This window comes from Coenobita brevimanus, chromosome 110, assembly GCF_032717465.1.
Source record: "Coenobita brevimanus isolate Jiangsu-jjx chromosome 110, ASM3271746v2, whole genome shotgun sequence".
Classification (NCBI taxonomy): Eukaryota; Metazoa; Arthropoda; class Malacostraca; order Decapoda; family Coenobitidae; genus Coenobita; species Coenobita brevimanus.
In genome coordinates this window covers 38,487,819-38,515,025 of record NC_137063.1, presented here as the reverse complement: position 1 = coordinate 38,515,025, position 27,207 = coordinate 38,487,819, and the positions used below count along the sequence as shown (strand labels likewise).

At 42.1% G+C, this 27,207-nt stretch overlaps 1 protein-coding gene across 3 annotated transcripts; it reads right to left on the bottom strand.

Moving 5' to 3' along the window:
- Positions 1–613: 613 nt before the first annotated feature.
- LOC145417445 (uncharacterized) lies at positions 614–26,422 on the bottom strand. Of its 3 annotated transcripts, none has more exons than XR_013900503.1 (4): positions 26,295–26,422; positions 18,219–18,408; positions 12,208–12,382; positions 614–778 (listed from the first exon to the last, which is right to left on the bottom strand). XR_013900503.1 is itself a non-coding variant. In XM_080286134.1 (4 exons), the coding sequence occupies exons 2-4, from the start codon at positions 18,347–18,349 to the stop codon at positions 653–655; spliced, it is 375 nt and encodes a 124-aa protein (XP_080142260.1). In that variant the 5' UTR covers positions 18,350–18,408; positions 26,295–26,422; the 3' UTR covers positions 614–652. The 3 variants fall into 3 exon arrangements, 2 of the variants coding, with proteins under 2 accessions (XP_080142260.1, XP_080142261.1); XM_080286134.1 differs by lacking the exon at positions 12,208–12,382 and adding an exon at positions 17,731–17,848; XM_080286135.1 differs by lacking the exon at positions 12,208–12,382 and adding an exon at positions 17,761–17,848.
- Between the last annotated feature and the right edge of the window lie 785 nt (positions 26,423–27,207).

Genomic DNA, 27,207 nt, shown 5'->3' with positions numbered 1-27,207 from the left:
TTTCTGTCAATGTGTAATTGAACATCTTCATTCGTCTTTGCTTATAAGCATTTTTTTTTTTTTCCCCCTGGCCAACCTTGGCTAATACTAAATAACCTAATTACTTGTGGGCTACTTAGAGAGATCACTCATTAATCTCTTATGAGCATTTTTTTTTTTTTTTTTTTAATCACCAAATGTTGCCATGTCTGTGTAACATCTTGTATGTCCATTACCCTTTCCTTTTTTGCTCCTATGATTTACATTTCCCCAACTCTCCTATTCTCTCATCCGCCTGTGTGCTTGCATCTGTAGCGCTCACCCTAGTCAAGTTAAGCACTCTTTTGAGAAACCTGTTGGTTTGATTAATATTTTTAAGTAACAAGTGATAAACTACAGTACTAAGCTAATGTGAATATCAGAAAATGGGTTATGATGAATACTGTATATTTTTATTGATGAGGAATAGTGAATTATATTTGTAACAAGTCAGGAATGTATATGTATGTAGGAAAAGTGATGTAGAAAATTAGTAAAGAACTGAAGGTGATAACTGATAAAGATAGGCACTGGGTCTTCATTTAGTTAATTTTTATTTTTATGCATTTTTCAATAAATATGGGTAGTTTATATATATATATATATATATATATATATATATATATTTTTTTTTTTAAGTGTGCCTACTATGGATCTTGACACACATGGCGGCCTCATCACATACGCTTACAGAAGTAGCAACTGATACAGCTGCTCTTGTGCTGCTCTGGCTGGTGTCAAGGTTGCACTTTGGAGATTCCTGAAAACGAAAAATGCATGAAAATATATTTTTTCTCTTATTCCTGTATATTGTAATTGTATAATGGGAAGTCGCAGGGTTATCCATTAGCTTTCTTCTTGCTCATTCCAGCAGTTCATAAATTTCAGTTTATATATATCTATATATATATATATAGTGGTAGGTGGGGGCACTCGCCATCCACTCAATGTAGTGCTGCTCTCGGGTGTCTGCCTTTTCCTCTCCTCCATCCTTCTTTCCTTCCATCCTCTTCTTTCTTTCCTCGTCCTTCTGCCTACGGGTGACTTCACACTCCCTCTTCTGTCTTTCTTTTCTTCATTCTTTCCTCTTACTTTTGCCTGTGGGTGACTACACTGAATGACAAGCCAAATGGTTTCCTGTACACCAGGAAACCATTTACAATGCTGGGTGGTAACCATATAACCAAATTTTGGCACCTAGTGGTTTTGTGGGTAATTAGGGACTCCAATCCGATTGAGCCGATGCAGGTTTATATCCAGGGGGTGGTTGGGGTTTATTGCCCATGTAATTCCACTCAGGGATGAACGAGTCTGGTCGCTCTCATCTTAAATGTCAGGACCAGCTTGCCTAGCCCCGGGCTCCTACGCTCTTCATGGGGCAACGTAGGATGATATTATATATATATATATATATATATATATGTATATATCATTCAGTCTTACACTGCCCCATGAGGAGCGTAGGAGTCCGGGGCTAGGCAAGTTGGTCCTGACATTTAAGATGAAGTGACCAGCCTGGCTCATCCCTGAGTGGCATTATGTGAGCAATAAACCCCAACCACTCCTTGGACCTTCACCGACTCAATCCAACTGGAGCGCCGAAATTGCCCACTAAACCACCACGCACCAATATTTGGTTATATGGTTACCACCCAGCGTAGTAAATCGTTTCCTGGTGTACAGGAAACCATTTGGCTTGTCATTCAGTGTAGAGTCACCCACAGGCAGAAGCAAGAGGTAAGAATGAAGAAAAGAAAGACAGAAGAGAGTGTGAAGTCACCCGTAGGTAGAAGGAAGAGGAAAAAAAGACAAGAGGAAAGACACTAGGATGGAAGGAAAGAAGGATGGAGGAGAGTAAAGGGAAGACCCCCAAGAGCAGCACTACAGAGTGAGTGGATGGCGAGTGTCCCCACTTGATATGAGAATTTTACCCCATCAGATTTTGGAAACCTTTCCTCTACTCCAAACTGCACCTTGTCTTCTGGCCTCTGTAATTTCTTTTATGATTATGGAATTATATCGTACTAATGCTCTAATAACTTTTGTGGATAATATAAACAAGCAAAATGATACAAAGATTTATCCTAAATGTGACTGTAAAAAAAAAAAAGGGATTTGATATTTTAATGCCATCACGGTAACAAGAAATCTGACCGTATTGCTGTGTATTACTTACACCTACATTATGATGTGCATGTATAAATAATTATAGTTTTTATTGAGAAGACATCATACCCGTGTACATTACAATATTTGCACACATACCTTCACATTACCCTCGTATTTTGGTGTGCCAGTCGTCTTTCATGGACAAAATACAACGAAAGGCAATGATCACAGCCAATGTAAACACTGGGTGGTCATCTTGGTCCTTGCATTTGAGTAGAGGCCCTTAAAGCGTTGATGGTTACCTAAGGATGGCAGTTCCCAAGTCTCAGGTTCCAGTATTTCACACACACAAAAAAGTACTTCACTTAATATTGTACACTGCACTGTTTGTTAAGCAGTTGCAATATTATTTGGTGTTAACAGTGGTGTTTCAATGGCCTTTCATGCATAAAATGAAATGAGAGGCAACTGTCACAGGCTGTGTAATCACTGGGTAGCCATTTTGGCTTGCGTCACCGCATCCGCACAAGATTCTCGAAGGCGGTCCTCAAAAATATTGTTGTAGTTAAATCATGATTAATTTTTTGACACTGTACCAAGACTGGGCATAACTTTTGATTTTTACTGATTTATCTCATAATGAGGCGTTGTATAATGAAGCTGCTAACAGGGACGACAGAATCTCTGATGATAACAGAAAACATTGGAAGATTGCGAGATTCAGATACAATTTTGGCAGTGTTAGCTAGTTGCTGCCAACATACACAAGGTGGCATGGGATAACAATGAACGGAAAGAACTGGACGATGTTGATCTGAAAGAATGAGTAGAATATCCTCAGAGCAGTCAGCAAAATTTTGATAGCAAAAGGACAATAAAGAAGGAAGACAGACGGTATTTGTCGATGATTTAGCTGTACATCTGGAGAGACTGAAATTGAATTACCAGAGGGATCAACTAAAGACTTAACTTTTATTTGCTTGGGCTGCATTAATACTGGAACCAGGGCTGGGGCCCAAAAAGAGAGGTGGCCAAGACAGGGTTAGTGAGGTTGGAAGTTATGAGAGGACAACGAAGCCAGCAAAACAGAAACGGTAGATGGAGAAGGGGGTGGAGGCAAATAAGGTTCAAAACTTACTATAGATGCATAGTTGGACAGAGTTTTAGATGTAAGGGACTGTGTGGCAGGAGCTGGTGTAGTTAAGCGGGAAACAGTAGTGGTGGGTAGAGGGTGGGACAGTAGGAAGAGTCTGAGAAACATTGGAAAGAGATGCCAAGGTCATCATCGGGGTCAAAACATCGGCAAGACCGGGGAGGAGAAGTGTAGACAATTTCCATAATCATACATGGTACAGAAAAGGCTCATCGTGACTGCTGAAAAAGTTTGGCGGAACCTGGAGTCTAGAGGTCTGACCAATGATCCACGCATGGACAAGCTCCGAGCATGCACTTCCTTCCTTCCCCAAGAGTGAATAGCAACAGTGTGTGGGAGAGCAGAGACTCCCAGCACACTGTTGGGCCATCGGCCAAGAGTCCCCATCACAGGGCAACAGCACTCCCGGGTCCTCAGCTGTAGCTTAGCATCAGTAGTTCTGCCTCTGCAGATGGCCACAAACTGGCGTGGTGATGAACCATCATGGTCTCCACAACTGGCCAAACCAATAGCCCATGGACGCACCCCAATCCTTCCTGTTGCAGCATACTAAGGGTCAGTGATGAGAATTACAATGAATGTGGAAAATTCCACTCTATTTAAAACCAAAGACAGAACAGAGAAGATAGGAAAAAAAGGAAGGGAGAAGTAACGGTAGAAAAAAAAAGCTCATAAAAATTAGTTGAGGCAGTGACGGGGACCTAAGAAGGAGAGCAGAGGGCAGGACAGAGTGGAAATGAAAATGCAGCATCCATCCAGCATCCAAACCTCCACACAAAATGGAGTCCGTTAAGATACCCTGCTGAAGCTCCTCTACACATGGTCTCAGTTGACATCTTCAAAACCCCTCCCCCGCATGATGATAACGAAGGAAACAAGGGGGAAGCAGGCAGAGTACCCACAGATTCTTAATACCCCTTGCTGGGAGCAGATCTGACTGCCACCGTGGCCAGCTGTACCACTGATGCAAAAGACTACAAATCATGGATTGATGAGATGTAATAGTGGTTTAGAGAGAGAGGTTGAGTCAATAGCTTACACTAAATGCTTAGACCTTGTACTAGGGAAACACTATTTGTCCTGTCCCTGCCCAGCAATGGTTGCACCTGATTAATATGCGTTACTAGTAACTACTGTCACTGGGAAAAGCAAGCTGCTCAACCAAAGTAGGGTAGTGTTCCCCTGCAGAAGCTGCTACTATTAACTGCTGCATACATTTTCAAAGTGCTAATATTGTCTATGCGCGTCAAGTCAGTGATGACTGTGTTAACCCAGTGACCACGATTTTCTTTTTACTTTCCCCTTGCTACCACCATAAGATTTTATTGAGGAAATCTCTCACAGTGACGAAGTTAGAAACATCCATCCATCCATCACCCACTCCCCTGTCTCCCCATGAGGAGCGTAGGAACATGGGTCTAGGCAAGTTGGTCCTGGCATTTAAGATGAGTGACCAGCCTCACTCATCCCTGAGTGGCATTACATGAACAAGAAACCCCAACCATCCCTTGGATATAAACCTACACAGGTTCAATCTGATTGGAGCACCATAATTACCCACTAAACCACCAGGTGCCATAATTTGGTTACATGGTTGCCACCCAGCATAGTAAATGGTTTCCTGGTGTACAGGTAACCATTTGCCTTCTCACTCAGTGTAGAGTTACCCATAGGCACAAGGAAGAGGAAAGAATGAAGAACAGCAAGACAGAAGAGGGAGTGTAGTCACCTGTAGGCACAAAAGTTAGAAACCATCTCCATAAACCCCTTCAGCAGGATTTGATGATGAGCCTACACATCACAGTGGTGTTTACTGTGGGTGGAGCAGCTGTGGCATCCAACTGGGAGCCAAATCTCCCCATATTTCCCCTTACTTTGCCAGAGGAAGGGCACTCTGGTTTGACTGGTGAGATGCTGCCTACTACATGGGGACACCAGTTCCCCACATAGTTACAAAAAACCCACACTGACAGACAGGAGGGGGTGTATTTCCAAACAGTTTCGGTGAGGGCTGTTGCCCTCTTCGGTGGATCTGCAAACCAGGAGTGGTGCATGCTGTTGCTGAAAGGCTGCTTGTGTGCAGGGTGATCACACTCCCACGACCCCCCCTCAACCACACCTGATGTGGTCTCGCCTGACTGTCCCACTGCTCTGTCTCCGACCTGAGTGAGGGACTGCAGGGGGCAGCAGGGACCTGACCACTGGTCCTCTCGTCTCTTGATCTAGTTTATGCATTCCTTCACAATGGTTATGGGGGGGCGGTAGCACAGTGGTAGCGCGCTGGACTCGTAATCGGGGGACTGCGAGTTCGAGCCTCGCCCAGGCTGCCATGCCGGGAGTGGTAGCTCGCTTCTGTAACCCTAGCGGGGCTATATAGTCCAATACAGGGCTTAGCTCGGGGGAACTCCATTTCTCCCATTTTTTTTTCACAATGGTTAGAAGTGTTCTCTCTCTCTATACATGCAGCTTCTATTGTCCTGCGTTTCTTGTAGTTACTGCATTTGTACAAAATGTTACTGGAGTTCCAGTCGCTTCTGTGGTCGTTTTCTGAAAAGTGAGCGAACACCACGTTTTTTGTGTTGCCTATCCTACAAGCATACTTGTGTTCCTTGGTGCGAGTGTCCAGGTCCCTTCCAGTTTCACTAGTGTGGGCCGATCGCAGTCTCTGCATGGAATATTGCGTGCCTCTGCAGTTTCGTTACTGATGGGTTTGTTCTTTGCTAACGCTGATCTTAAGGTGGAAGTGTATATAAGTGCAGTGTTTGCATCCAAATCGTGACTCATGGGCTTCGCCAGGCTGGGATTTGACACATACGAAGCTGTGATGTGTGGCTTGTTTTGTTGATTTTGTGATGTTGGTCTGGGTGCAGAGGGGGTTTTTCTGGCTTTAAAATGCACTTGCCTTATAGAACAGTTGAGATGTTTTAAATTGTTTTCCATGTCTAAGCATTTTCCATGTCCAGATGTTGGGGACTACTGATTCTGAGTGCCCTGGGGAACATAGAGGAGGTAGTTGGCATTTTAGTGGAGCCATAGTGATGTGAATGATGTGTGTACACATTGCGCTGGGTTGGTTTCCTGTGTGCAGAGGGGCTGGGTATCCCATGTTTGTCACTGCGCGCAGGTGCATGTGAAAGTGGAAGGGAGCCATTGTTTTCCCATTCAACTTTGAATTTCATTGAGGGAACCAATGCATTTGGTTTTGTTGAGTCGTCTGGGTTGGTGTGTATGTGTGGACAGGGAGAAGGCACATCATCAACATGCTTATGCCGGGTTGGATTTTGGGGAGATATGATGGTGAAGGACTTAGATTCGAGATGTTCCCCGTGCAGGCTGCTAAGAGTGGGAGAAAGGGGCGAGCCCATACCCATGCCAAACTTTTGCATGAGGGACTGAGGACCAAAAGAAAGTGCAATGATTGCACGAGCAGCCTGGTAAATCTGGGAGGGACGTCGTGTGGCGTGCCAAGATCGGTGTTGCAATTGGGTAGTTTTTCTTCCAAGAATCTAATTACATCTTCAACAGATGGAAGAAAAATTACGTAATTGTAATGTTGGTCTCGGCATGCCACATGATGTCTTTCTCCAACTTATTAGGCTGTGTGTGCAATGTAATGCATTTTCTTTTGGTTCTCAGTTTTTCATGCAAAAGTTTGGTCTGGGTATGGGCTCGCCCCTCTCTCCCATTCTTAGTAACCTGTACATGGAATATTTCGAATCCAACCTTCTTACCACCATATCTCCTCAAATTCTAACTTGGTATAAGTATGCCAATGATGTGTTTTCCTTTTGGCCAGACATATACACTAACTCTGACGATTTTCTAACAAAATTAAAAGCATTGGTTCCCTCAATTAAATTAAAAGTTGAATGGGAAAATAATTGCTCCCTTCCATTTTTAGATGTATTTATGAACAGGGGACACTCACCTTTTCTGTATACAGGAAACCAACCCAGTGCAATATGTTTATACATTATTCATACCACCACAGTTCCACTAAAATGTAAGTTATTTCTTCTATGTTACTTAGGGCACTCAGAATTACTAGTCCCCAACATCTGAATACAGAAAATGCTAAGATACGGAAAATATTTTTAGATCTAAAATATCCCAGTTGGTTTATAAGGGAAGTGTATTTTACAGCTAGAAAAGAATTTTTTGTATCTAGACCAACATCACAAAGTCAACAAAATAAGTCACACATCACAGTTCTGTATGTGTCAAATCTTAGCTTGGTGAAGTCTGTGTCATGATTTGGAGGTAAACATTGCATATAGATATACTGTACTTCTACTTTAAGATCAATCATAGTAAAGAATAAACCAATTAGTAATGAAACTGCAGGGGTATACAATAAACCCATTAGTAACGAAACTGCAGGGGTATACAAAATTCTATGTAGAGACTGTGATTTGGTTTATATATATATATACTGGTGAAACTGGAAGGGATTTGGACATCCACATTACAGAACACGAGTATGCATGTACGATAGGCAACAAAAAAACACAGTGAACGTTAACTCTTCAGAAAATGACCATAGAATTGACTGGAATTCTATCAAAATTTTGTACAAATGTAGTAATGATAAGAAATGTAGGATAGTTGAAGCTGCATAGTGAAGGAATGTATAAATTAGATCCAGTGCTGAGTGCATTAGTGGCCAGGTCCTTGCCACCACTTGTAATCCCTCACTCAGGTCAGGGACAGAGTAGAGAGTGAGTCAGGTGAGGTCACATCAGGTGTGGTTGGGGGGGGGGGGAGTGTGGTTTCCCCGTGTATAAGCAGCTTCTCTGTAATTGTATATACCACTCTTGGTCTGTACAGTAGATCCACCGAAGAGGGTGACAGCTTTTGCCAAAACTATTTGGAAATAAATTCTGCCAGTTTGGGTTTTTTGTAACTATGTGGGGAACTGGTGTCCCCATGTAGTAGGCAGCATCTCACCATAGTCAAACCAGAGTGTCCTTCCTCTGGCAAGGTAAGGGGAAATATGGGGAGATTTGGCTCCCAGTTGGATGTCACAGCTGCTCCACCCACAGTAAACACCACTGTGATGTGTAGGCTCATCATCAAATCCTGCTCAAGGGGTTTATGGAGATGGTTTCTAACTTTTGTGCCTACAGGTGACTACACTCCCTCTTCTGTCTTTCCTTCATTCTTTCCTCTTCCTTCTGCCTATGGGTAACAATACACTGAGTGAGAAGCCAAATGGTTTCCTGTACACCAGGAAACCATTTACTATGCTGGGTGGCAACCATGTAACCAAATTATGGCACCTGGTGGTTTAGTGGGTAATTATGGTGCTCCAATCAGATTGAACCTGTGTAGGTTTATATCCAAGGGATGGTTGGAGTTTCTTGTTCATGTAATGCCATTCAGGGATGAGTGAGGCTGGTCACTCATCTTAAATGCCAGGACCAACTTGCCTAGACCCATGTTCCTACACTCCTCATGGGGAGACAGGGGAGTGGGTGATGGATGGATGGATGTTTCTAACTTCGTCACTGTGAGAGATTTCCTCAATAAAATCTTATGGTGGTAGCAAGGGGAAAGTAAAAAGAAAATCGTGGTCACTGGGTTAACACAGTCATCACTGACTTGACGCGCATAGACAATATCAGCACTTTGAAAATGTATGCAGCAGTTAATAGTAGCAGCTTCTGCAGGGGAACACTACCCTACTTTGGTTGAGCAGCTTGCTTTTCCCAGTGACAGTAGTTACTAGTAATGCATATTAATCAGGTGCAACCATTGCTGGGCAGGGACAGGACAAATAGTGTCTCCTTAGTACAAGGTCTAAGCATGCAGTGTATGCTATTGACTCAACTCCTCTCTCTAAACCATTATTACATCTCATCAATCCATGATTTGTAGTCTTTTGCATCAGTGGTACAGCTGGCCACGGTGGCAGTCGGATCTGCTCCCAGCAAGGGGTATTAAGAATCTGTGGGTACTCTGCCTGCTTCCCCCTTGTTTCCTTCGTTATCATCATGGGGGGGGAGGGGTTTTGAAGATATCAACTGAGACCATGTGTAAAGGAGCTTCAGCAGGGTATCTTAACGGACTCCATTTTGTGTGGAGGTTTGGATGCTGGGTGGATGCTGCATTTGCATCTCCACTCTGTCCTGCCCTCTCTTCTCCTCCTTAGGTCCCCATCACTGCCTCAACTAATTTTTATGAGCTCTTTTTTTTTGCCGTTACTTCTACCTTCCTTTTTTTCCTATCCTCTCTGTTCTGTCTTTGGTTTTAAATAAAGTGGAATTTTCCACATTCATTGAAATTCTCATCACTGACCCTTAGTATGCCGCAACAGGAAGGATTGGGGTGTGTCCATGGGCTATTGGTTTGGCCAGTTGTGGAGACCAAGATGGTTCAGCACCACCCCAGTTTGTGGACATCTGCAGAGGCAGAACTACTGATGCTAAGCTACAGCTGAGGACCCGGGAGTGCTGTTGCCCTGTGATGGGACTCTTGGCCGATGGCCCAACAGTGTGCTGGGAGTCTCTGCTCTCCCACACAGTGTTGCTATTCACTCTTGGATAAGGTAGGAAGCACATGCTCAGAGCTTGGTCCACGCATATGTCACTGACCAGACCTCTAGACCCCAGGTTCCACCCAAACAATCCTTTCTTTTTAAGCAGTCATGATGAGCCTTTTCTGTACCATGTATGATTATGGAAATTGTCTACACTTTTCCTCCCCAGTCTTGCCGATGCTTTGACCCTGATGGCGACCTTGGCATCTCTTTCCGATATTTCTCTGACTCTTTCTACTGTTTCCCACCCTCTACTGTTTCACGCTTAACTACACCAGCTCCTGCCTCACAGGCCCTTACATCTACAACTCTGTCCATCTCTGCATCTATAGTAAGTTTTGAACCTTATTTGCCTCCACTCCCTTCTCCATCTACCGTTTCTGTTTTGCTGGCTTCGTTGTCCCATCCCTATACTTCCCACCTCACTAACCCTGTCTTGACCACCTCTCTTTTTGGGAAGACCACCTCTCTTTTTGGGATCCAGCCCTGGTTCCAGTATTAATGCAGCCCAAGAAAAAAACGTTAAGTCTTTAGTTGATTCCTCTGGTAATATAAATTCAGTCTCTCCAGACGTACGGCTAAATTCATCGACAGATACTGTCTTCCCTCTTTATTGTCCTTTGGTTATCAAAATTTTGCTGACTGCTCTGAGGATATTCTACTCATTCTTTCAGATCATCATCATCCAGTTCTTTCTGTTCATTATTTTCCCATGCCGCCCTTTGTATGTCAGCAGCAACTAGCTAACATAGCCAAAATTGTATTTGACTCTCCCAATCTTCCAATCTTTTCTCCCCTGTTATCATCAGAGGCACTGTCCTCCCTGTTAAAGAATACAGTGCAGCTTCATTATATGATGCCTCATTATATGATAAATCACTACAAATCAGAGTTATGCCCTGTTTCGGTGCAGTGTTAAAAAATTAATTATGATTTCACTGCAACAATATTTTTGAGGGCTGCCTCCCAGAATCTTGTGTGGATGCGGTGACACTTGCAAGCCAAAATGGCCACCCAGTGTTTACACCGGCTGTGACTGTTGCCTTTCATTTCATTTTAGGCATGAAAGGCCGCTGAAACACCACTGTTATCACCAAATAATAGTGCAACTGCTTAACAAATAATGCAGTGTACAATATTAAATCAAGTGTTACTTTTTTGTGTGTGAAATACTGGAACTTGTGACTTGGAAACTGCCATCCTCATGTAACCACCATCCCTTTCACGGCCTCTACTTAGCTGATTGAGCCAACGACCACTCATTGTTTACACTGGCTATGATCATTGCCTTTCATTGTATTTTATGCATGAAAGACTACCGACACACCATTGTTATTGCCAAGTAACAGTGCAACTGCTTGATAAATAATGCAGTGTGCAATGTTAGAGACGTGATACTTTTTTGTGCGTGATACTTAAATCTGTGTAGTGGTAGGTGGTGGCGACCATCATCCATTCACTTGGGGTAGTGCTGCCTAATTCTTCCTTCATCATTCTTTTTCTATGTCCTGCCTCCTCTCTTCCTATTTATCCATCTTTTCTGTCACTTATTATTCTTCTTTCTGTTCAGGTGGCTTTACATTGAGTGACAAGCCTAAAGGTTTCCTGTATGCCAGGAAAACCATTTATGACAGTGGGTGGTAACCATATAACCAACATATATATGTTCCCTACATGTCAACAAGTGGAATGGTGGAGGGTTAGTGCACCTTCCTGTAGAAGAACTAACTCAAAGTCAAATGGGCAGACCTTACAGGATTGTGGCATCTGGCTATAGATAGATAGATACCGTAGTGTCTTGGAAATCAACAATGCATAACCATCATCCCCTTATGGGCCTCTGCTCCACTGACTAAGCCAAGATAGCTGTCCAGTGTTTACATTGGCTGTGATCATTGCCTTTTTTGTGTGTCTGAAAGCCGAATGAAACACCACTGATATCATCAATAACAGTGCAAATGCTCAATACTGCAGCATGCGATGTTAAGTGAAATGATACCGTCTCTTTTTGTGTGTGTGTGATCATCCAGGCTCCCCAACTGTACCCCAGCTTTGGGGGGGAGGGGGGTGGAACCCTTCGTGACGACTCATACCAGCATTGGACAAACTTTAGGTGACAAATTTTTGGGGGGTGGGGTGGGGGAGGGGGGTCATTTCAGGCTTCACAGTCCGTAACTGCTGAACCCACGTTATACAGTATCGAACTTATGTGATAATTCGTTATGCGAAATGCATTCACTTGATGCCACCCTACTGCTATCCTAAAAACTTTCCAGCAATATTACCCAAGAGTAAAAAGATTAAAATTAAGCATAAAATACACTACTGACGGTACATATATGGTATTACAGTACATAATACAGTATAATCACAATTATACAGTACACACCTAATGCTGCCATCGATAGTGGGTAGAGTAGTACACTACGCAGCACAGTGCACTTAATCCCATGTAGTCTAGTGGCGAAAGACTCCCACAAAGATTACCCCAGCACTGGGGGGGCCATAGGCTAAGTCAGAGCACTAGGAGGTAGCCACTGCATGGGTCACAAATGCACAATACACTGGAATGAAAAAATTTTCAAAAATGCAGATTGGTGAAAATTAAGAGAAACTAGAGAGATAAAGATGAAGTGGGATATCTTTCTAGATCTCTGTAATTCGGGAGTGGAAAATTATGTTCCAAGGGTAAGTGGGAAAGAAAACAGGAAAAAGGATTGGTTTAACAGAAAGTGTATGATAGCAAAAAAGAGAGGGACAAGGCATGGAACAACTGAAGAAAGAGAGATAATAATAGAACAAAGGAATATAAAAGAACTAGAAATGAATATACAAGAATATGTAGTAAGGAAGAAAGGAACTTTGAAAAAGGTGTAATTGACAAATGTATGGAAGAACCCAAATTGTATTACAGATTTGTCAATGGCCACTGAAACAAAAGGAAGGAATCACCAAACTGAAAATTGAAGGAGAGGTCTATAAAGATGCAGCAATGCAAGCTGAAATAATGAACGTTTCCAATCATTTTTCACAAAGAAAGGGATTTTGTGGAGGGGGAGGGACTAAGTAAAAATGTAGTGAAAAAAAGATATAAAAGTAGAAGTGCGGGAAGTGTATAAATTACTGGAAACTCAAGATGCAGATCAGATGGAATCTCTAATTGGGTACTGAAGGAATGTAGAGAACAACTGGTGGATAAGATTCACAGTTTGTGTGTTCTCTGGAAGAGGGGAAAATGCCTAGGAAATGGAAGAGGGCAAATATGGTACCAATTTATAAGGAAGGAAACAAGGAAGAACCCCTGAATTATAGCCCAGTGTCCCTCACCAGCATGGTCACAAAATTGTGCGAGAGAATCCTGAAAGATAGATGGATAAAATATCTAGAGGAGATGAACATTTTGGCTGAAAGTCAGTTTGGATTCAGAAGTGGAAGGTCATGTGTTTCCAACATGTCGAGCTTTTACTAAACAGCGATGGACGTGCTACTGGAGAGAGACGGTTGGGTGGACTGTATTTAGATTTGGAGAAAGCCTTCGACAAGGTACCCCATAAGCGACTAATGTGGAAACTGGAGCACATAGGAGGACTGACCTACTGGAGTGGATGACTTTCTGAGAGAGAGACAAATGAGGACAGTAATAAAGTACAGGATGTCTGGATGGTGGGAAGGACCAAGTGGAGTCCCACAGGGATCGGTGTTAGCGCCAGTAATGTTCCTGATTTACGTAAACGATATGGTAGATGGAATGAACAGTTATGCAGATCTGTTTGCTGATGATCTTGAGGAAAGTAGAAGTTGGGGAAGACTGTAAAATGCTGCAGGAGGACCTGGCTTGGGATATATGATTGGAGCCGAATGAGGGAAATGAAATTTAACGCAAAAAAATTTAAAATACTGGATATGGGTTTGTGGTAGGTGGGGGCACTCACCATCCACTCATTCAATGTAGTGCTGCTCTCAGGTGTCTGCTCTTTCCTCTCCTCCATCCTTCTTTCCTTCCATCCTCTTCTGTCTTCCTTTCCTTCTTTCTCTCCTTGTCCATCTGCCCACGGGTAACTTTACACTCCCTCTTCTGTCCTTCTTTCCTTAATTCTTTCCTCTTCCTTCTGCATGTGGGTGACTCTGCACTGAGTGACAACCCAAATGATTTCCTGTACACCAGGAAACCATTTACTGTGCTGGATGGTAACCATATAACCAAATTTTGGCACCTGGTAGTTTAGCGGGTAATTATTGCGCTCCAATCAGATTGAGCCGGTGAAGGTTTATGTCCAAGGGGTGGTTGGAGTTTACTGCTCACATAATGCCACCTAGGGATGAGTGAGGCTGGTCACTCTCATCTTAAATGTTGGGACCAACTGCCTAGCCCCGGGCTCCTACGCTCCTCATGGGGCAACGTAGGATTGGATGATGGATGGATGGATGGGTAAAAGTACCTAAGAGACCATCACTGAATTATCTGATGGGTAATGAACCAATCACAAAAGTGAGAGAAGAGAAAGATTTGGGAGTGCTAGTCCAGGTTAGTTTGTCACCTGCAAAACACATTAACAAGACAGTTAGAGAGATGTATAAACTCTTGACTAACATAAGAGTAGCATTTCATTACATGAATGAGATGATGAAAAAATTGATAGTGGCCATGATCTGCCCCAGGTTAGAATATGCAGCAGTAGTGTGGTCCCCACACAATCAGAAAGATATAAACAAGATCGAAAGAATACAAAGAACAGCAACCAAGATGGTCCCTAGCCTGGCAGATCTGTTGTACAGAGAGAGGCTGGAAAAGCTGGATCTGTCGTCCTTAAAGGAAAGGAGAGAGAGGGGCGACATGATTGCAGCGTTCAGGGCCATGATGGGAGTAGATAAAACTGACAGAGAAGATCTGTTTGTATGGGATAGGAAAGTAACAAGAGGACATGGGAGAGAGAGAGAAAAAAAAAAAGCTGCTTGAAGGATATCAAGAAATATAGTTTTCCTTATAGATGCACAAACCTATGGAACAGCCTGGACAAAGAGACTGTCCAGTCTCAAGACTTGAATGAGTTCAAAGCAAAATTTGACTTACTGAGAAATAGAGACGGGGCCCCACAAGCATAGCTCATTTCCTACGTATCACAACTAGGTAAATACTATACAGAATCCATGGGAGAGAAGGAGAGAGCAACAGCAGACTTGGCGTGTTGGGTGGGTTGCTCCCGCAAACATATGGTGATTGCATAGCATGTTGTGGGGTCTGCCCATGAGCTGGTTAGGTCCCATGTCTGAACTGGATGATACACATCACCGCTGATTGCATCCCGTTTCTGAGTCGGATATTGCCTATTTTACTCGATATTCTTTTAACACAGCCGAGCAAAAAGCGTCAGATATTGCAATGTACTCACATTTTCTACTTCCTCATCATCCAACCTCACTGTACAATCAGTGACTTCACTTCTCTCAAAGACCATAACTTCACTCTTCCCTACATTCATCTTTAGATTCCGTCAGGGCCAGTTTTAGAGGGGGGCATGGGGGGGCAATGCCCCCCCAAATTTTTCGATTGCCCCCCCAAATGCAAATAATCAGTATATGAATGCCCCTTAGCTACACCTTTGTGCCTCATCAATATGTGTAGCTGCCCCTCCAAGTGGAGCAGTCTAGAACTGGCACTGGAATCTGTTTTTTATACACACTCCCAAACTCATTCACCAAGCCTTGCAGTTTCCCTTTGTATTCACTTTACAATACAGTACGGTATCATCTGCAAACAACAGTTCAGGAAGTTTCCAAACACTGCCCTCTCTCATCAGGGCTGCTCCAATATCCACTGCCCTACCTTGTATGGTATCTCTTTTATAATCCCATCCACATATAGACTGAACAACCATGGAGGCATGACATCCCTGTTTCAATCCAACATTCTGACAGAAAAATTCACTCAGTTCACTATCCACATGCATTGCGGCCTTAGTACCCTCATACATACTCTTCACAGCATTCAACAGCTTCCCATTTTCTCCATATATTCTTGATGTTTTTCACATTCTTTATCTATCCACTCTGTCATATGCTTTCTCCAAATCCATGAAGGCCACATACAGCTTCTTTCCCTTCCCTAGAAACTTTTGCACTACAGACCTAAGGATGAATATCTGATTACAACCTTTTCCCTTCCTAAAACCTCCCTGCTCTTCTCCAACTAATTCCTCTGTTATTTCCTTAACTCTGTCAATAAGTATCCTAACATGTATCTTGCCTATTACACTAAGAAGACAAATGCCCCTATGATTACCACACACTACTTTTTCCCCTTTTCCTCTGCACAGAGGAAAAATTATACCTGACTTCCAATATTCCAGGACTCTAACTTCCTACCAGGCCAATCTCCACATATTCCATATCCATTCTACCACTATCTCTCCCCAATGCTTCATCACTTCACCACACACTCTATCAATTCCTGGGGCTTTCCCCATTTTGACTTTCTTCATTGTTTCCCCTACTTCCATCCCACTGACCTCTTTCTCCTTTCTCACCTCCCTCCTTCTCCCTGCCATTCCCCAGCCACTCACACTCACATTACTTTCATTCTCTAAGTTTAACAGTTCCTTAAAGTGTTCTCTCCATCTGCTCACTTTTTCCCCTCCTCCTCCACTATCAATCTACCATTTTTTATCTTTTACTCTCCTATTAACTTCTCTATCACCTTGTCTAACTTTCTTTAACTCCTTCCAGAACATTTTGTTACATATCCTCCATTTGACACTCAAATTCCTCATCCAGTCTCTGTTTACTCTCCCTTACTAAGTAATTTCACTTCTCTCTCTCTCTCTGCATATAACTTTCTTTTTCAACTTCCTCCATGCCTCTGCTTTCCATCCACTCACTATATGCTTTCTTCTCTCACTTCTTCATTCCATCATGCTGTTCTTTCCATTCCCTTTCATCTTCTCTTCACGCCACACACCACTTCACATGCTGCATGGATTTCTCCTAGGAATATGTTGCACTCACCTTCCACCTCCTCCAATCTGCTCCAAATCATATTTACACAATTGCTCCTCCACTTCTCTCCTATATTCTGCCTTTTTTCCATCCCCTTGCAACCTTTCTACCCTGCTTGTATGGACTACTTCCTATTGTCTTTTCCTTCTTCTATTCATCCACTTCATTTGTACATTGACTATGACCACCACACTTGGTGGTCAGAAAGTCCACTACCACAGCCTCTGTATGCTCTTGCATCCATTACATGCCTTCTCATTCTCTCATCCACACACACACAATCAATCATTGCCTTCCGTTCATTCAGTTCACCACCCACCCTACTCGTCATTTGCCATGTATACCTGTGGATCACTTTGTGCCTGGAAAGGGTATTGGCTATCACCAACCCCCTCTCTGCACAAATGTCCACTAGACCACTGCCATTCTCATCCAATTCTGCAGGCACACCCCACTCATCAATTACTCCACCCACCTTTACATTCCCTCCTTTTCCCTTCATATCTCCAATCAAAAACACTCTCATTCCTCTCAAACTTTCCCATGCATGCTTCCACATTTGTCCACAATTCTTTTTTTCACTCTGCTTGCACAATCATGCGTTGGCACATACACACACAATCGCCCACGTCTGTATTCCTACTTTCAATCTTACCCACACAATCCTTGAACCAACTGATCCATACTGTCTTATATTTTCCTTCCATCTCTTGCACATATTAATACAGTCACCCTCTTTTACCCTCTCCTGCACATATACCCCATCCATATTTCCATTCTCCCACACTCTCACCTATCCATTTAGTCTCAGTCAATCCACATACAGAATGTCCACTTTTGCACCCTAAAGCACCTGGACAATCTCTCTCTCTTTCACCTTATCATTCCCGCCCCTTGCATTCCACGATCCAATCCATACCATATCCTTTGTCCGGTTCTTGGTCATCACCTCTTGGTCTGTCCCGATCCGAGGCATTCTGTTTGCACTTTCAGTTGGTTGTTTTCTGGGGAGGCGCACTAACCCTCCACCAACCCAACTGTTGACACATAGGGAAAAGGTATTGGTTGATTATAAGGTTACCACCTAGCATTCTAAATGATTTCCTGGTTTACAGGAAATCATTTGGCTTGTCAATGAATGATGAGTTACCCTGAAATAGAGTATCACTAAACTGAATGAGCAGATGATGGGAGCCCCCACTAACCACAATTAAATTTTTCATAGTTACTAGTAACCTGCATGTGTATGGCTTACTACCATTTTTATCCTCTCCCCTTCTTTTTCTCTTCAGTTCTCTTCTCTTCTCTTTTCCCCATTACTCACTTCTTCCCCTCCTTTCTTCTTTTCTCCATCTCTCTAAAATGCATAGCTAAACAAGCTAAGCAGACATGTTAAGATTACAGTACCTGCATTCTGACGACTGAAGGGCTTTTGGGATATGTGCTATGCATTCCAAGCAGGTGTGCATTGACTTGTATGTGTGGGAGGTCCTGATAGTAACAATTTTGGTGACACTAGTAAGGTTTTTACACACCATAATGGGGCTTGCTTGTTGAAAGCACTGCTGTCCTAATGGTGCAGTCCTTTGCTATTAACCTGAAACCAAAAAACGGCTGTCAATTTGTAGGTAGCAATGATTTCCCGTACAGCTAAATTTCACAAACCTCACACTTCCCCCCCTGAACGATTTTCTTATTTCAAAATGTTATTAACCTCATAGGTTTCCCTTATCTTCAAAGCCCACCACACTTTTCTAAATCTGAAATGCTATTAACCTTATATTTTCCCTCAACACAGCAGTACCCACTTTTGCTTGGTTTTAAGAACTTTTAGACAATAGGGTTATGTGGTGTTTCACTCTCACCTTAAAAATTATTAAATTAATAAATAAATGGATAATAATAAAAACTATGCAATACCATAACACTGAAAAAGAAAGTGGTACACCTGTACTGTATATTCCCCAAGAATCACATGCAGGGCAAGGGTGAAGTGAAGTAATGTATGCTACACGAGCACTGTCCAGTATGAATTGTAATACAGTACTCTAGATGTCAGAAGCTATGAAAGCTGTTGCAATCAAAGACTCCTGATTCTTGTACAGGAATTTTTCCTAACAACATGTAAAGGAAAACACCAGAAAAAGAGGACTAGATGATCCATTATTATTAGATCTTATATTTACTGAGCAAGATAAAGATACTGACAACATAAGGTAATGTAACACCCTCCATTCAGCAAAAACGACCATGCAGTATTAAATTGCAACTTCAGGATTGAATATGATATAGTTAGCAGTAATGAAACTTACAAAAAGAGCCTAAACTACAAAAATGGCTACTATCATGACATCATAGAAATAGTTTGGGAAAAAGAAGCTTATAGGACAAGATATAAATGTTATATAGAAAATTCTGTGAATTTTTTTAAACAGGAGTCCAAAATTATATCCTTCAACACAAAGAAAGACATGGTTTAATACAGAATGTAAAAAATCAAAAGAGAAAAGAGATTTGCTGTGGAATAGATACAGAAGATACAACGGTGAGAGGGCATATAACAGCTATAAACAGGCAAGAAATAATTATACAAAGATCAGGAGAGAAGCTCAAAGACAGTTTGAGGATGACATTATAAATAACAGTGATCAACCGAAGCTGTGTTACAGCTACATCTGAAGCCAAACCTAAGTTAAAGATAAAATACAGTCCACCAAGGATGAGGGGATAACCTATATCCAAGAAGATAATAATTGTGAAGCAGCTACTTAACAAAAATTTCCAATAAGTTTTTACAGAAGAAAGTAATTTTTAGAGATGATAAGGAACATGCATGCCCACACATATTACCAGATATACAATTATTGGAACAAGGGGTACAGGAAGAGTTGATTAAATTAGACAAAGGAAAAGCAAATGGTCCTGATAGCATTTCAGGTTGGGTGCTACATGAATGTGCAGACAGTTAGGCTAAGCAGAACAATATATTTAATATTCAAGGAATCCTTATGTCAAGGTAAACAACTTGATATTTGGAAGAAAACAAATCTTGTTCCCCTGTTCAAGAAAGGAAACAGACAAAATCCACTCAAATACCAAACAGTATCCATGACCAGTGTTTTAAGATTCTAGAAAAGCTGGCAAGAAAAATTTGGGTAAACTACGTGGACAAATACAACATGATAACAAAGACAGTTCAATTTTAGAAAGGGAAAATCATGTGTTACTACTCTATTAAGCTACTATGATACTGTAAGAGAAACACTACAGAAAAGAGAAGGATGGGTAGACAGTATCTTTAAATTTCAAGAAAGCATTTGACAGAGTACTGCACCAAAGACTTTTATGGAAACTGTACCATCAAGAAGGAATCCAACATTGGATCCAAGATTTTCTCAGAAAAAGGGAAATGAGAGGTAGAGTCCCGGAAGATTGGAAGTCAGGTATGATTATTCCCTTGTACAAAGGAAAAGGGGAAAAAGAAGTGTGTGGTAATCATTGGGGCATTTGTCTTCTTAGTATAACAGGAAAAGTGTATAGTAGGATACTTATTGACAGAGTTAGAGAAAGAACAGAGAAATTAGTTGGAGAAGAACAGGGAGGCTTTAGGAAGGGAAGAGGCTGTGTAGATCAGATATTCATTCTTAGATCTTTAGTGGAAAAGTTTCTAGAGAAGGGAAAGAAGTTGTATGCGGCTTTCATGGATTTGGAGAAAGCATATGACAGAGTGGATAGACAAGGATTGTGGAAAGTGTTAAGAATATATGGAGTAGATGGGAAGTTATTGAATGCTGTGAAGAGTATGTACGATGGTGCGAAGGCTGCAGTGCATGTGGATGGTGAACTAAGTGAATTTTTCTCTTTGAAAGTTGGGTTGAAACAGGGATGTGTCATGTCTCCATGGTTGTTCAATCTGTACATGGATAGGGTAATAAGAGAGGTACAAAGTAGGGTAGTGGATGTTGGAGTGGCCCTGGTGAGAGAGGATAGTGTTTGGAAACTCCCTGTACTGTTGTTTGCAAATGATACTGTGTTGTTGAGTGAAGACGAAGGGGAGCTGCAAGGCTTGGTGGATGAGTTTGGGAGAGTGTGTAAGAAACGGAATCTAAAAGTGAATGTGGGGAAGAGTAAAGTGATGGTCTTTGAGAGAGGTGAAGTCAGTGAATGTACAGCGAGGTTGGATGGTGAGGAATTGGAAAATGTGAGTACATTTAAGTACTTGGGTAGTGTGATGAGAAAGGATGGAGGTTTGGAGGCTGAAGTGCTTGAAAGGGTACAGCAGGGAAGAAAGGTTGCTGGTTCTTTGAAAGCAGTGATAAGAAACAGGGAAGTGAGCATGGAAGTGAAAAAGTTACTACATGACAGTATTGTGATACGGAAGTGAAGCTTGGACGTTGTTGGATGGACACAAGTCAAGAGTGAGAGCAGTGGAAATGAGTTATTTAAGAGGAGCCTGTGGAGTCACATGGAGAGACAGGCTGACGAATGAGGATATAAAGGAGCGTTGTGGTGTGGATGTGATAGGAAGCGTTATGAGGAACACACTGAGGTGTTTGGCCATGTGGAGAGGATGGAGGGTGAAAGACTGACGAAGAGAGTGTATGTGAGTGAGGTGGAGGGGGAAAGAGGGAGGGGGAGGCCAAGGATGAGATGGAGGGATTGGGTGGAGAGGTATATGAGAGGGGGGGGGTGTGAGTTGGGAGCAGGGCAGTGAAATGGCGGGGGACAGGGCGACTTGGAGGCGATTTGTTTGTGGCCACCCCAAACGGGACTGAGGCGTCTGGCAATAGATAGATAGAATAGACTAAGAGGAAATTACTCATCATGGAGAGAAGTGACTAGTGGAGTTCCAAAGGGCTCAGTGTTGGCACCAATTATGTTTTTAGTATATATAAATGACAGACAGCAACACTGGACATGAAAGCTGTCTAAATGTTTGCTGATGATGCAAAAATACGAAGGAGAATTACAAACACAGATTCTTGCAGAGAGCTACAAGAAGAACTAAATAAGCTTCATGAATGGTGCAACAGATGGCAAATGGAATTCAGCGTGGACAAATGTCTATTCATCTATCTATAGCCTGAAGACGTAATCCCACAAAGGGTGGCCACAGATAAAATGCCTCCAAGTTGCTCTGTCACCCACCATTTGACTGTCCTATCCATGACCAGTGTTTTAAGATTCTAGAAAAGCTGGCAAGAAAATTTTGGGTAAACTACGTGGACAAATACAACATGATAACAAAGACAGTTCAATTTTAGAAAGGGAAAATCATGTGTTACTACTCTATTAAGCTACCATGATACTGTAAGAGAAATACTACAGAAATGAGAAGGATGGGTAGACAGTATCTTTAAATTTCAAGAAAGCATTTGACAGAGTACTGCACCAAAGACTTTTATGGAAACTGTACCATCAAGAAGGAATCCAACGTTGGATCCAAGATTTTCTCAGAAAAAGGGAAATGAGAGGTAGAGTCCCGGAGGATTGGAAGTCAGGTATAATTATTCCCTTGTACAAAGGAAAAGGGGAAAAAGAAGTGTGTGGTAATCATAGGGGCATTTGTCTTCTAAGTATAATAGGAAAAGTGTATAGTAGGATACTTATTGACAGAGTTAGAGAAAGAACAGAGAAATTAGTTGGAGAAGAACAGGGAGGCTTTAGGAAGGGAAGAGGTTGTGAGGATCAGTTATTCATTCTTAGATCTTTAGTGGAAAAGTTTCTAGAGAAGGGAAAGAAGTTGTATGCAGCTTTCATGGATTTGGAGAAAGCATATGACAGGGTGGATAGACAAGGATTGTGGAAAGTGTTAAGAATATATGGAATAGATGGGAAGTTGTTGAATGCTGTGAAGAGTATGTACGATGGTGCGAAGGCTGCAGTGCGTGTGGATGGTGAACTAAGTGAATTTTTCTCTTTGAAAGTTGGGTTGAAACAGGGATGTGTCATGTCTCCATGGTTGTTCAATCTGTACATGGATAGGGTAATAAGAGAGGTACAAGGTAGGGTAGTGGATGTTGGAGTGGCCCTGGTGAGAGAGGATAGTGTTTGGAAACTCCCTGTACTGTTGTTTGCAGATGATACTGTGTTGTTGAGTGAAGACGAAGGGGAGCTGCAAGGCTTGGTGGATGAGTTTGGGAGAGTGTGTAAGAAACGGAATCTAAAAGTGAATGTGGGGAAGAATAAAGTGATGGTCTTTGAGAGAGGTGAAGTCAGTGAATGTACAGCGAGGTTGGATGGTGAGGAATTGGAAAATGTGAGTACGTTTAAGTACTTGGGTAGTGTGATGAGTAAGGATGGAGGTTTGGAGGGCGAAGTGCTTGAAAGGGTACAGCAGGGAAGAAAGGTTGCTGGTTCTTTGAAAGCAGTGATAAACAGGGAAGTGAGCATGGAAGTGAAAAAGTTACTACATGACAGTATTGTGATACCAACTCTAACGTACGGAAGTGAAGCTTGGACGTTGTTGGAAGGACACAAGTCAAGAGTGAGAGCAGTGGAAATGAGTTACTTAAGAGGAGCCTGTGGAGTCACATGGAGAGACAGGCTGACGAATGAGGATATAAAGGAGCGTTGTGGTGTGGATGTGGATGTGATAGGAAGCGTTATGAGGAACGCACTGAGGTGGTTTGGCCATGTGGAGAGGATGGAGGGTGAAAGACTGACAAAGAGAGTGTATGAGAGTGAGGTGGAGGCCAAGGATGAGATGGAGGGATGGGGTGGAGAGGTATATGAGAGGGGGGGGGGTGAGTTGGGAGCAGGGCAGTGAAATGCCGGGGGACAGGGCGACTTGGAAGCGATTTGTTTGTGGCCACCCCAAACGGGATTGAGGCGTCTGGCAATAGATAGATAGAATAGACTTAGAGGAAATTACTCATCATGGAGAGAAGTGACTAGTGGAGTTCCAAAGGGCTCAGTGCTGGCACCAATTATGTTTTTAGTATATATAAATGACAAACAGCAACACTGGACATGGAAGCTGTCTAAATGTATGCTGATGATGCAAAAATACGAAGGAGAATTACAAACACAGATTCTTGCAGAGAGCTACAAGAAGAACTAAATAAGCTTCATGAATGGTGCAACAGATGGCAAGTGGAATTCAGCGTGGACAAATGTCTATCCATCTATCTATAGCCTGACGCCGTAATCCTACAAAGGGTGGCCACAGATAAAACGCCTCCAAGTTGCTCTGTCACCCACCATTTGACTGTTTTCCCCCCAAACTCACTCTCCCCTCCCTCATATTGCTCTCAACTCCCTCCCTCATCCTCAGTCTCCCCCCCCCCCTCTCCCTCCCTCCACTTTACCTACATACACCCTCTTAGTTAGTCTTTCATTCTTCATTCTCTCCACATGTCCAAACCACCTCAGTGTATTTCTCCTAATCTTCTCAACCACATCCACGTCCACCCCACAATGTTCTTTCACTTCTTCATTCGTCAACCTGTCCCTCCATGTCACTCCACATGTGGAGTTACATGGCAAGACTGACTAACAAATAAAGATATGAAGGAGCGTTGTGGTGTGGATGTGGATGTAATAGGAAGCATTAAGAGAACCACAATGAGGTGGTTTGACCATGTGGAGAGGATGGAGAGTGAGAGACTGACAAGGAGTGTGTATGCGAGTGAGGTGGAGGAGGAGAGAGGGAGGGGAAGGCCAAGGATGAGATGTAGGGATGGAATGGAGAGGTACATGAGAGAGGGGGATGTGAATTGGGAGCAGGGCAATGAAATGACGGGGGACAGGGTGAAGTGGAGACGATTTGTTTGTGGCCACCCAGTATGAGGGATTAAGGCGTCTGGCAACAGATAGATAGATACCGGTAGATATTTCCTAGGCAAGAAAATGAAACTGAACAAATATAATGTCACCCCCCTTTCGGCAAAAGCGACCATGCAGTACCAGATTACAATTTCAGGACAGCATACGATAGAGGTACTGCAAATTGCAAAAAGACGCTAAACTACAAAAGCGGCAAGTATCATGACCTAAAGAGGTACAGTACTTCAAAATATATATTGTATATTGGGAAAAGGAGCTACAAGAGCAAAATATGTTATGTACCAGTACCGTATAAAAAATTCCGTAAATTTTACAAAACAGGAGTCCATAATTATGTCCCACTGCACAAAGACAAGGAAATTACGATAATAAACTGGTTTAATACTCACTGTAAAAATGCACAAGAGAAAAGGGATTTATTGTGGATCAGATACAGATGACATAAAAGTATGAAAGTATATAACAACTACAAGCAGGGAAGAAATTATTACCGTTATACAAGGATGAGGAGAGAAGCTCAAAGGCAGTTTGAGGATGACATTATAAATAAAAGCACAGATCAGCCAAAGTTGTTTTACAGCTACTGTACATACGAAGCAAAGCAAAAGTTAAAAACAAAATACAATCCACCATGCATGAGGGGAAAATCTTTATCAATGAAGAAAGATATTTGTGAAGTACTGTACTAAAAAATTTCCAGAGTTTTTACTAAAGAAAGCAGATTTGAGAGAAATTAAAATGAACAAGCACGCCCACACATATTAAATGTATGTATAATGAAACGATGTCCAGGAAGAGATGAGGACATTAGACGGGAAAAGCCAATGGCTCTGACGAGATTTAGTGTTGGGTATTACAGGAATGTGCAGAAGAGCTCAGCACTCCATTACATTTAATATTCGGAGAATCCTTAAGCCAAAGAATGGACAAAATCCACTTAATTACTGACTAGTGTCATAAGCAAGATGTTAGTAAAACTGATATGAAGAATTTGGGTAAATAACCTAGAAAAACACTATAACAGAAAGACAATTTGGTTTTCTAGAGGGAAAATCATGTGTTACTAACCTATTAAGTTACTATGACAAAAGTTGCAGAAATAATACAGGAAAGAGATGACTGGGTAGACAGCATATATTTGGATTTCAAGAAGGCATTTGACAGAGTAAGACACAAAAGACATTTACGGAAACTGTACAATCAAGGAGGTATCCAAGGTAATCTTTACAACTGGATGCAAGGTTTTCTCAGTAAAGGGGAAATGAGAACAGTGCTAAGGGGAAATTACTCATCATGGAGACAAGTGAGAAGTTGGAGGTTCACAGGGCTTGGTGCTGGCACCAATTATGTTTTTTATATAAATGACAGACATCAACATTGGAAATGGAAGCTACCTAATTATGTTTGCTAATGATGCAAAAATACAAGGGGAAATTACAAAAAGACTCACATAGAGCTTCAAGAGGAATTAAATGAGCTTCACGACTGAAGCAATAGATGGCAAATGGAATTCAATGTGCACAAATGTCATGTAATAAAATGGAACAAAAGTGAAAAAAGACCAGACTAACACTACAAGTTAGTAAGTTGAATCCTACACACATCAGAATGGGAAAAGGATTAAAGTTAGCAATGATTATCAATAACAGACTATCACCGGCTGACCACATAAATGAATAAGGAATATGTACACACTGCTTGCTAATATGGGGGTAGCATTCACATGTTTATCGGACTTAAGCTATGAAAAAAGACTCGAAAACATCCTTTTTGTCGTCCACGTTGAAGCTTTCAAAGCGCGTCTTCGGGCGCTTGGTTTGTCTACAAAAACAGAAGTACCGAAATATTACACTTGCCAATCGCAATGTAAACAGAAGGGTTCGCCGAAGATGATCATTTGGCGAATATGCAATTTCCACGTAGCCTTATTTGTACTGAACTGTAGTTGATATTAGCCAACTGCACCCTAATTTTACGTAAATCTTGCAAATTTCATGGTATTTATCACTTACTTGTCATCGCTGGCCATTTCCATTTTCCCCAAGCTGCACCAAGACTGCTCTCGACCACGCTTGAGTGAGAAACAAAGACGGTCTTGGTTTCGATGAAAAATGCTTGGGCCAGCTTCGTATCACTTTGGCCGACAAAAACGAAGCAGCTTGGTTTCAACGAAGATGGCTTCGAACCCAATCCGTCAGCTTGGACGAGAAAAACGCGACTGCCAACATTACTGGAGTGGAGAGAAGGAAAAGAGGAGACATGATTATCTATGTACCTTTTACAACAATAAATATTTCAATTCATGATTATGTTACACAATGCATCACAGGAAGAGACGATAGACGTATATAAGTATAACCTACGGGGAAGCAACAAGGACACTGCATAAAAATGTACAAAAAGAGACGTGATAAAGACGTAAAGAATTTCAGTTTCTCAGAGCAGATGATCTGTGGAATGCACTACCGCATGAAATATTGTGCCAACACAATGCATAAATTTAAAGATATGTATGATAAACATGGTTCAAGACACGGGACAGTACGAATTTCAATCATTCCTGTAAAGATGCAAGTAGGTAAGAACACACACACACGAGAGAGAGAGA